General features: G+C 42.2%; 1 protein-coding gene across 1 annotated transcript in view; it reads left to right on the plus strand.

Annotated features, from left to right (window-relative positions):
• Nucleotides 1-12,143, plus strand: part of RAB15 (RAB15, member RAS oncogene family) — a 54,541-nt gene that overhangs the window by 8,870 nt on the left and 33,528 nt on the right. Inside the window, exons 2-3 of the mRNA XM_069950318.1 lie at nt 9,465-9,525; nt 11,877-11,937. Of these exons, the coding sequence (XP_069806419.1) occupies nt 9,465-9,525; nt 11,877-11,937 (122 nt within the window). The remainder of the gene's footprint in view (nt 1-9,464; nt 9,526-11,876; nt 11,938-12,143) is intronic.

Genomic DNA, 12,143 nt, shown 5'->3' on the forward strand with positions numbered 1-12,143 from the left:
TTAAGATTACACTATTGTTTGAGTCTTAAATTGTACATCACAGCAGAGCCGGTATTAGCAACACGGCTCCCGATGTAGCAACCAGACTCGTATTATTCTCTCAATAGTTTTGCAGTAATTTGGGCTGTACTAGAAAGGCATGTCCTCCCCGTGCACCTAAAGGGGTTAACCAGCAAAATTTTTTTTTCTTCTACATCAACTGGTTTCAGAAAGTTTTATAGATTTGTAATTTACTTCTATTTAAAAATTTCAAGTCTTCCCATACTTATCAGCTGCTGTATGTCCTGCTGGAAATATTCTTTTTATTTCAGTCTGACACAGTGCTGTCTGCTGTCACCTCTGTCCAAGCAGGAGGGGTGTTCTGTAGGGATTTGCTACTGCTCTGGACAGTCCCTGTCTCAGACAGAGGTGGCAGCAGAGAGCACTGTGTCAGACTGTAAAGAAAACAATATTTCCTGCAGGACATACAGCATCTGATAAGTACTGAGCTGCTGCTTTCTAATGAAGGCACAAAAAGCTGTGTGGGAGCTTTTCTTACCGTCTCCCCCTCATCCCCCTCCCTTCTGAGACGGCTGATGTAAACAGGTCTCTGGCTGTATCTGCAACTTTGTACCTTCTTTGTAATGCTGGGAGTGTTGGGTTACATTCACACGTTCCGTGTTCATTCCGTTAATAACAAAGGAAATGTTTGGTGAATGCATGTCCTGGACACTGTCACTACAGTGCTGGGGGGATTCAAACTGTTCTCCTGCTCCTGGTATGATATTGTTACATCATGCCGGGGCAGGGAAACAGTCCAGGACAGGCATTCACCGTCCGTGAATCACAGGGCTAATATAGAACCTGTGAATACAGCCTTAATCTAAGGTCAAGCTGCTGGTGAACCCACTGTGATGATCCCTCCCGGCACTACAAAGTTGCAGATAGGGGCTTGTTTACTTCAGCTGTCTCAGAAGGGAGGGGGAGACAGAGAGAAAAGCTTATACACATTATTTTGTGTCTTTAGTAGAAAGTAGCAGATTAGAACTGGGGGAAGGAGACTGAATAGATAATAACAAGTATGGAAGGAATTGTTAGCCTCACCATGGGCAGCAACATCTAAAAAGTTATATTTCAGTGGAATACTCCTTTAATTTCTCAGCACGTATGGACAGCAGTAACAGTAGCAGCTTAGTATAATCCGTACCTTGCTGGGATCCTGCTGCTGTTTCTTTTCTTCCTGCTCACATAAAACCTTGCAAACCCAGTGCTTCTCTTGATCAGTCAGGGTCTCAGTGCTGAGACCCCTACCTATCTCTAGGTGGCGCCAGGAGAAGAATGCAACTGTGTGACTCACTCCTCAGCTTGCTGCTCATTCTGATTAGACATCCCAGCAGATCTGGCTGTCAGTAAGAGACAGCAGAAACCTGGCGGAATTACCTATTTAGGAGGGAGTACAGAAGTGCTGCTCACAGGAGACGTACTGGATCGCGATGCATTTTCAAATGTTGTCTGTGAATTGACAGAATGGTTTGCAACCTTGGAAGTCAGACATTGTGGGGTGACATTACACAGGACTTGCATTAGTATATACTACAACTGGATGTGTGTTACCACTTTAAGAAGAGCAATCCATCATGTACTTTACAACATCTCAGTACAATATAATTGCAATTCTTGCTTTTTTTCTGTGATCTTGTATAAACTAGTGTCTTTGATTTCCCAAAGGGCTTTTTAATATGTGAGAAAAAGGAAAGTGTGAAGTGTGTAATCTAGCTATTATTTTTATACTGATGTTGATGCATTTTACGCTGTAAACAGACACGAAACTAAACAGGTCGTCACATGCTGGAATACTTTAGAATGCAAAAAATTCAAATAGCTGTTTTTTTAAAGTGTCATTTCGTTTATTTTTTATTTTTTTTGCAGAAATCAATAGTACAGGCAATTTTAAGAAACTTTGTAATTGGGTTTATTAGCTGAAAAATGCATTTTTATCATGAAAAAACAGTTTGAAGCTCCCTCCCCCCCATCTTCATTGTTCTTTTATGGAGCGGGGAGGGGTTGAGGTAGATGAGGCACCAAAACAGGAAAACAAAGAGTTAATTTACAGCTACATCACCGGGCTATCTCCTCTGAAGTCAGCACTGATCTCTCTGACCTCTGAATACCGTCTTTCACACAGGTCCCGCTGTGTAATCCTTTGTTCTCTGCTCTCTGCTGGCAACTAATCGCTGGGGAGGCTGGGGAAAGTCTTTTTGAATGCAGATAATGGCATATTTGCCTAATAAACCCAATTACAAAGTTGCTTAAAATTGCCTGTATTATTTATTTCTGCAAAAAAAAAAACAGCAACACTTTAAGGATAGCTACATTTTATCATACCTTTACTTAAAAAAAATAAAAAAAAACCTGCATGCTTTATTAGAATTATGCTTCAGAGGTCCTAGGGGAGGGGGACAGGTCCAAAGCTGGGCTGTTTGCCATTAGTACATAGTGACTTTCTTCCTTACTTCTCTAGCCAGTGACTGCACGGCATGACACAACACAACACATACTCGTCTCTGCTATGCCATGACATAGTTCACTAAACAGTCCTGCTGGGATGATGATTTACACAGAAGGTCAACGTAGATGGCATGTAGGGGAGAAAGGGTTAGTTATGCACTGGGTTTTTTCAAGGTGCTGTGCAGACATAAAAGAAACACAATGACAGCCAGGCAAGGATTATTCTAAGCACTAAACAGGCTGGCACTGTGGTGGAGGATGGTTTATACAATACTGAACTGCTGAGATTATTTATCCTGCATGGATAGTGCAGATTCTCTGGACAATCATAGGTACACAGTCTCTCCTAAAGAGACCAGTAACTAAGCCATGCCCTATTGCTGGTAATCTGTCTTGCTGAGGCTGTGTAGCGACTGGAGTCATGGACCGTCACTAGTCTAAGGGGAGTCTAAGGGGCCGCTGGTCTTCACCAGAGCCCACCGCCGGATGAGGTGTAGAAGGAACAGTAGGCAAGCAGGTAGGCAGCTGGATACAGGGAACTGCAGGTGGCAGAAACAAAGTGCAGGAACAATGGATAGGAACAACAGGTAGCTGGACCAGAACACACTAGGAAGCATGCAGAGGCTCCAACACCTGTGGTGGGGCAGGGCTGCAATTTATAGAAGAGCCTCAGAGCAGCAACCAATTAAAGGCACACTGACCCCTTAAATTATAGCAGAGCCGGTGCGCGTGCTCCCTAGGAGACAGGGACGCGCCCGTCGAGCTGACAGGGAGCTGGAGGAGGAGGAGCCCCGGCACAGAGCAGGAGAACGGACAGCAGCGGCGCGGCGAGAGGTATGTGCTGCGACCGCAGATGTGACAGGCTGCTGCGGCTGGAGACAAATTTCCCCTAACAACAGGCAGTGGACAGCTGATTGCAGGTTGGGACCTAGTGGGCAAGACTTTAGAGCTGTTTTTTGGGGGCGAGGAGTATTTTTTGATAAATGAAGTGCTTTATAAAAATTTTAGGAATCATATTCAGGCTATTACATTAAGGGTAGCTTCACACACACCATATTGCTGCGGATTTTCTGCTGCGGATCTGCTGCAGATCCTGTACGTGTGAATGCACCCCAAGTGCAAATTTGTCTCAAAAGTAACAGCGGCTGCAGACAGCAGGGGACACTGGCCACCACATTGGGACACCAGGGGAGTGCGGAGAGGTAAGCATAACATGTTTGTAATGTTTACTTATACGGCAGCTACATGTTAAAAATGTGCCAGCGCCAGATAACCCCTTTAAGGAAAGATTTTTCGGTAATAATTAGTGATGAGCGAATAGTATTCGAATACTACGCTATTTAAGCTATTTGTTTTCGTTCGAATATTCGAAAGAAAACGCAGTAAAAATTCGATTCGCACTAGGACAGGCACTAGGAATAGGCAGGACTATGTCACCTCCTGAATATACGAATAGGTGATTTCAGATTTGTGTCACTTGCTGGTTTGAGCTAGAGAGGGACAGGCTGTATACCAGGAAGAATTAGCTTTTAGGTGAAGTTAGGTAGGGAAGGACCCCCAAAAGCCCTTGTTAGGGCTAAAACTATCGAAAGCAGAGATTAAGAAGGTGTTTTGAGTGTGTTCAGGGTCCTATTAGACAAATCGATTTTTAACGTTTACTGACAAACAATAAACGATTGCAAGCAAGCAGTCATTTTTGGCATCGTTTCCTGAGGTGTCATTGTGGACTTGGTGACCTCCAAGTGGTCAAATATTGATTTCAAAGTCCTGAGTATTTTTCTCCGATAGACTATAATGGGATTCTATATTGGATCGAATATACAAATATCGTAGACTATTCAAATCGAATCTTGAATTTTCAAATATTTCACTATTCGCTCATCTCTAGTAATAATTGAAATGTGTACAAAGTAAGGTCCATACAGACGTGTTTTAAGAAGTTTGGGGTGGAGAAACTCGAGTGGCTGCACAGAGCCATGACCTCATACCCATCAAATACCTTTGGGATGAACAAGAACACTGATGCTTGGCTTTTATATTATTTATCGCATGTTCTATGCATTCTCATATTTGTCTAGAATTTTGCCTTTTTTCTTGCAGTAATGTATTTCTGTTTAGAGCAGTACAGCCATATTCCTATTGTCTAGCCTACATCCTGCTGGAAGTACTTCAAGGACATCTGGGAGCCTTCTGACATCAACTTAACTGTAAATTCTTATTATTGAAAGGTCTTGATGCTCCATTGTCTGAATTTCTCTGTATCAGTGGTATTATTGAAAGCACATACAGTAGCTTACCTTGTTAGATACATCTGGGAGAAACACACATATATAGTAGTGCCTTATTATAATTTTTTTTTCTTTTCTTCATTGTTATAAGGATGTGGCTAAGGACTGCATGCTTTACTGTAAAGGGAACCTTGAAAAATTATGTTGTAGAGCAGGATTTGCTGAGCAGATTGATATTAAAGCTTATTCAATTATGCTTTCTGTGTTTCTCCGCTTTCTCTTATTTTGGCCTATGGTTTGTCATTTATTACTGGCAAACCAAATAGGACCTGCCCATTGGATAATGTGTGGTGCAATATGGTCGACTGGTCACTTGCCAGATGGTACTGTGTGACGCCACTACTGTGGTGGTTGGTCGGAGTGTAGCTCAGCTGGATGGTAGGTTGTTGTGGTGCCAGTGCCGGTTGGGCACACAGTTATTTGGGCATTTTATTTTAAGGAGGCTGACTATACCCTTTCACCATGTGGTCGGTGACCTGTCGGGCTGTGAGGGGGTCCCTTGGGTACGTATCATGGTGGTCCGGAGTGGAGCTATGACCAACCTGGACTATCGGTACCACCACCTACATAAAGGGGAGATGACCCAAGAATGGGGTAATGACTGTGTAGGTGCCGGAACAATATTCACTGAGTCCTGTTACCATAAATAAAGTTTTCTTTACTTCAGGAATACAGTAGAAGATAATAGACTTCAGACTTGACTAGACACATTCTGCTTAGAGTGAATTTAGAGCAGTAGAAAGGAGTTTGTGCTGAGAGTTCAGAGTAGTAGAGAGGAGTTTGTGCTCAGAGTCCCAACCCAGCGTAGAAGTGTGTTCTGCCGGAACTTTAGAAGAAGAAGAAGTAGAATACTGAAGAATACTTGAAAGTAGAAAACTACTTGTGCCGTGGTTCACCCTTTGTTGTCGCTGTACCACCTGTTGGCCTACAGTGTCGGGTGACCCATCCTCCTAGGGTGACACAAGCCCCAGATCTTGTTACCTGCGTTGAGCAAGGTGGCCAAGATCACCTGGTTACATTTGTGCTGCGAGTATGTAGGCTTGTAGCAACTTTGCTCTGTTTGGATCAGTTCCTCTTGTTTCAGGATACTGTCCTGCACTGTTAGAGACGTTCAACGGCGTGGGTTGGGGTGATCTCTGACTTATTCTTATTATGCAGTGCTAAACCACTTCTTAGAAGAAGAAGAGTCTCTGTGTTTCCCCATACGTCTGTCCACTACCACACTCCTGACTAGACGACACTGGACAGGTGGGGGGACCTGGCAGAGCCAGGGCCCAGCTGGACCACAGTAGGAGACATCTTGTCGTGCGTCATCTCTCTACCACTAAGTGTGGGCGTGTACTTCCTCTCCCCATGTGACAACTTCCTATAGGGTGTGTAATACCTCCTGTGAGTGGTGGAGAAGAAATTGCAGAGAAAGGAAGGAGAATAGAGATGGCTCTTATTGGTGCGCAAATTACCAACAAACAACCCCTTGTTCACTACGGCTGTGCAATATACAAGTGCATTTACAAATAATAGCAACATCTAGTGGCAGAACTTAGGCATAACTTCATTACCACTTTACTTAGAGTACAGGCTTTTGCGAGGGGTGTAAAAACCAGCAACACCCATGGTGGGACACCACAAGTTCTCATACACTTTATACTTTTGTCAGCCATTGGTATAAGGTGTATGGGGGGGGGAAAGTTTAAAAAAAAAAAAAAAATGTTGTAGAATATGGCTGCCCAAGTGTAGCTCAGTCGGAGCGTATGGTCGGAGTGTAGCTCAGCTGGATGGTAGGTTGTTGTGGTGCCAGTGCCGGTTGGGCACACAGTTATTTGGGCATTTTATTTTAAGGAGGCTGACTATACCCTTTCCCCATGTGGTCGGTGACCTGTCGGGCTGTGAGGGGGTCCCTTGGGTACGTATCATGGTGGTCCGGAGTGGAGCTATGACCAACCTGGACTATCGGTACCACCACCCACATAAAGGGGAGATGACCCAAGAATGGGGTAATGACTGTGTAGGTGCCGGAACAATATTCACTGAGTCCTGTTACCATAAATAAAGTTTTCTTTACTTCAGGAATACAGTAGAAGATAATAGACTTCGGACTTGACTAGACACATTCTGCTTAGAGTGAATTTAGAGCAGTAGAAAGGAGTTTGTGCTGAGAGTTCAGAGTAGTAGAGAGGAGTTTGTGCTCAGAGTCCCAACCCAGCGTAGAAGTGTGTTCTGCCGGAACTTTAGAAGAAGAAGTAGAATACTGAAGAATATTTGAAAGTAGAAAACTACTTGTGCCGTGGTTCACCCTTTGTTGTCGCTGTACCACCTGTTGGCCTACAGTGTCGGGTGACCCATCCTCCTAGGGTGACACAAGCCCCAGATCTTGTTACCTGCGTTGAGCAAGGTGGCCAAGATCACCTGGTTACATTTGTGCTGCGAGTATGTAGGCTTGTAGCAACTTTGCTCTGTTTGGATCAGTTCCTCTTGTTTCAGGATACTGTCCTGCACTGTTAGAGACGTTCAACGGCGTGGGTTGGGGTGATCTCTGACTTATTCTTATTATGCAGTGCTAAACCACTTCTTAGAAGAAGAAGAGTCTCTGTGTTTCCCCATACGTCTGTCCACTACCACACTCCTGACTAGACGACACTGGACAGGTGGGGGGACCTGGCAGAGCCAGGGCCCAGCTGGACCACAGTAGGAGACATCTTGTCGTGCGTCATCTCTCTACCACTAAGTGTGGGCGTGTACTTCCTCTCCCCATGTGACAACTTCCTATAGGGTGTGTAATACCTCCTGTGAGTGGTGGAGAAGAAATTGCAGAGAAAGGAAGGAGAATAGAGATGGCTCTTATTGGTGCGCAAATTACCAACAAACAACCCCTTGTTCACTACGGCTGTGCAATATACAAGTGCATTTACAAATAATAGCAACATCTAGTGGCAGAACTTAGGCATAACTTCATTACCACTTTACTTAGAGTACAGGCTTTTGCGAGGGGTGTAAAAACCAGCAACACCCATGGTGGGACACCACAAGTTCTCATACACTTTATACTTTTGTCAGCCATTGGTATAAGGTGTATGGGGGGGGAAAGTTTAAAAAAAAAAAAAAATGTTGTAGAATATGGCTGCCCAAGTATTTTCAGAAAAAACTACTCTCAACCTGGGTGTGTTGGACAAAGTATACAAATTCTTTTTACTCTCTATTTTTTTTTCAATATATGTAGTGTGACCATGTCTTTTGCTGTTCGTCACACTGATCATTTTGTCATATAAAAGGTGGACGGTGTCAAAAAGAACTGGACGACTTTTTGGGTGAAACCCATTAGCCGTAGTGATTTTTCTGCTACCAGACCCTAATCCAAGGGACCAAAATGTTTCAACGGTAAAAAAAATTAAGAGATTTGATAAGTTCAGTTCTATTCGGCTGGTTTGTCAACCAAATGTACTTGTTGACCTGTGTATGTTAAGTTGGGCACATATGACTTTGTGTTAACTTTGGCCCTTACGTGACAGTCACTGAGGGCCCCTGTCACAAGTCACTAGTTTATTTAAATACAATTTTTTTGATACTGTTCTATCCCTTTAAACTGTGCAGTCACACTGTGCTTTGGGAGACTTGGGTACAATTGCTTAAGATATTGAACATTAAATTCAACCTTGCTACTGCTGAATTATATTGATGAGATTACCTCCTCTGCTGTTATACTAAATATGATTTCAAGAACATCTTTACCAAGGCCAGTGGGTAAAGCTATGACAGGTTCCAATGTCATCTTTGTTCTAGGGGATTAAAAAAAATGCATTTCTTGATAAACTTAGAGAATGTGAATGAAGTGTTTGCAACGGCGGTAGTGCCAAATCACGGGAAGTTCCAAATCTTGTAAAACTATTTTAAATATAAAATGATCTCACACAGTTATCTGGTATCTTTACTGTAAGTAGCAGCACTATAAGGAGAGGAGCATATTCTTTGCTCCTCTCCATTCAAAGAGGATTACAAGACAGCACATGCGCCACCCTGTGGTTCGACGAAACTTTCACTCAAGTTAGGTCCCAATGCACTGCTCCTCGTCATAAGTCTCATAAGACATCTGGGTACTTTTGATAGTAACATTCATTTGCCAGTACAATGACAAGATTAATAGTTTGTTAACAGGACTGGAAGAAGAAAAAAATATAAGGTATACATAACTATTAAGTACAGTTGTTTCTCTGTGATAGAAAAACTGAAAAATGTTATTTCATAGAAAAATAATATGATCTATTTGTCCATTATGAGAGGAGGAACTATTTGAAAGTTAACCATCCATAATACCCATATAACCAGCTTCACTGATTTCTTGCATTATTTCGCCTATACTTTTTATTATTGTCTATGCGGCTGTCTGGTCTCATGTTAGGTACTTGATATGCATCATTTGCATAATTTATCTTTTTCACTAAAGGGGTTATCCAGAATAAGGAAAAGATAGTTGGTTTCTTCCAAACACGAGTCCTCAGTTGGTGTGTGGTATCGCAGCTCAGTTCCATTTACGTGAATGCAGTTGAATTGTAATATCAAGCGCAAAATAGCACTGTGGCACTGTGGTTGGAAGAATGCAGCCATGTTTTATTCCTGGTTTACCCCTTTAACTTTTTTTTTTTTAAAGTTTAGCAAACACTTGTAACTCAGTCCCGTTCTATTTTTTTTTTCCAGGAGTTGATTTTAAAATGAAGACCATAGATGTTGATGGCATCAAAGTGCGGATACAGATCTGGTAAGTTACAGCTCTGGAGCATTTAGTGTGATTGCCATGGCTAGTTAGTAATCTAAAGGTAAACCTGGTATAGCAATAAAAAACAAAGGGTATGTTCACCTTTAGGCTATGTTCACACAATGTATGAACATTGGCTGTTTTTTGGCACTCAAAAACAACAGCCATTGTAGTGAGTGTGAAACAGTGGCCTTTGTTAGATTAAAAACAGCATTAAAATCAATGTAGAATGGCTGTATTTCCACAGCCGTTGTTCAATACATTGTGTGAACAAAGGACACAGTTTGCATTGACTTCAATGCAACACATTTCTTTATGGCAAGAACGGCCGTTGTTTTAATTGCAACCAATTCTTGTCGTTAAAAAGTTTGTTGTGTGAACATAGCCTTAGATTTAATTTCAAAGTTTAGAAAAAAATAAATCTATATAAATTTAGGTTTGTGAATACACTGCTTTTATTATTCTGATCCTAGGTAAGAGTCTGCATTCATACATCTGTAGGCCTTAGAGACCAAATCTCCTAGCGTTCCTTATATAATCACTATATCTACATAGCTTTACTCTGGTAATTAGCTGCCATGTCTGTCCGAAGTTACCAAGATATAACCCCATCCCCATTGTAAACAGTAAAAAAAACCCATAAAAAACATGAAAGGTAATAAATTAAATACTTGTACCCCAAAATAATGTAATTGAAAAATACAACATATCATCATATAGGAATAGAAAAAAGTTATGGCTCTTGAAAAAAAAATATTGTGTTGATCCTCCATTATACAGAATGGGGCAGACATAGTATTTGGGTCAGTACTTTGGTCAGTATATTTTCATCAAAAGACTGGAGTTCCTTGAAAACATAGAAACTGTGCAAGTTTAAATTATAGTTTTTCTCTGTTGGTTCCACTCTTGATTTTGGCTACAAATACTGACAGAAACACTTTGCAAAATACTATGTGTGAACATCACAATTACTGAAAAAACTCCATTGTACTACTCATCATACACTGGAGATTCTGCATGTAGCATAACCTACATTAATGGATGGTCCCATGTACAAAGACTATACTACCCAGAATGCAAATAACCATAGCAGGTTTTGTGGGGGTGTTGAGTCAGCACAGAATGCTGAATGATTACAGCTCTGAAGGCTGTTTAGGTGTGAATGCTGCTATGAAATAAGATAGGTGCTGCAGCTCAGGATCAGTGTCAGATAAATAATGCAATGAAGTTACAAAATTACTCAACTTATTTGCGTAGAATAATGTAGTAGATTATTATACAAGGGTGCTCAGAGGTGGACACTTTAAAGCAACTCTGTACCCACAATCAGCCCCCATTGGCTAACTGCTTTTAATCAAAGATCTGTCCTGGGGTCCACTCAGCAGGTGATGCAATTATTGTCCTAAAAAACTACTTTTAAACTTGCAGTCCTGTGTCAAATTGGTGTGGCCTTGAGTGTCTTTGTCCTAGGCTTGCACCGCCTCTCCACCCCTCCTCCCCATCCTCCTCATCATTAGGAATGCCCCCAGGCAAGATTTCTCCTAATCATCACTCGGCTAAACACTGCACATGTGCTGGATTGTTAAGGCCCATGTGCAGTGTTTAGACAAATGGTGATTTGGAGAAACCCTGCCTGGGGCATTCCTAATGATGAGGAGGGTAGGAAGGAGGGATGGAGAGGTTGTGCAAGCCTAGGACACAGACACTCAAGGCCACACCAATTTGACACAGGACTGCAAGTTTAAAAGTTGTTCTTTAGGACAATAACTGCATCACCTGCCGAACGGACCCCAGGACAGATCTTGGACTAAAAGCAGCTATCCGAAGGTACAAGTGGTTAGGAGGGGGCAGATGGGGGTTTCTTTAATTTAGACTTGCTGACCAAGGCTTTAGATAGGGGGTATTGATTTTGTGAGCTTAGAAACAACTTTTATTTGGACACCTGTTAACTAGCAGCCTGATCAGCTGTATTTTCTCTGGACATCGCTGCCCTGATGATTATTAATGAGTTTGCCGAAGGAACAAAAACAGTTTCCAGGCAGCCTGGTGCGTACATGCTGTGTGGTAAATAAAAAGTAGAAGAAAGCAAATTCCTAATTGTACTTGTCTAGACAGAGAATTGGGCCGGAAAAAAGAAAATCAATCTTCATGCTTCTCCATAGAATGATTTGAGACATCCTGCATATAAAGCCCCCATGGCTTAGTGTCAAGGAGCGTGAATCATCACCATGTGATCAAGCGTCTTGGCCGGGCTTAGCAGAACTGACATAATTATGACAATGCCACACGCTTCAGCAAGAATGATTTGATACTTTGATTTGATCTATTAACCACAGAATATTTTGTTTTTACAGGGACACGGCCGGTCAGGAGAGATACCAGACTATAACGAAACAGTACTATAGAAGAGCACAGGTAATGTCTCACACTTCTGATGATACAGCTGCTTGGGGGCCCTCTATATTCTAGTGATAAGGAGTGAGTGCCTAGGCCAGGGGTAGGGAACCTTGGCTCTCCAGCTGTTGCAAAAATACAACTTCCATCATGCTAAAGCTTTGGCTGTCCAGCCATGATGGGAGTTGTAGTTTTGCAACAGCTGGAGAGCCAAGGTTCCCTACCCC

This window comes from Dendropsophus ebraccatus, chromosome 13 (assembly GCF_027789765.1).
Source record: "Dendropsophus ebraccatus isolate aDenEbr1 chromosome 13, aDenEbr1.pat, whole genome shotgun sequence".
NCBI classification, from domain to species: Eukaryota; Metazoa; Chordata; class Amphibia; order Anura; family Hylidae; genus Dendropsophus; species Dendropsophus ebraccatus.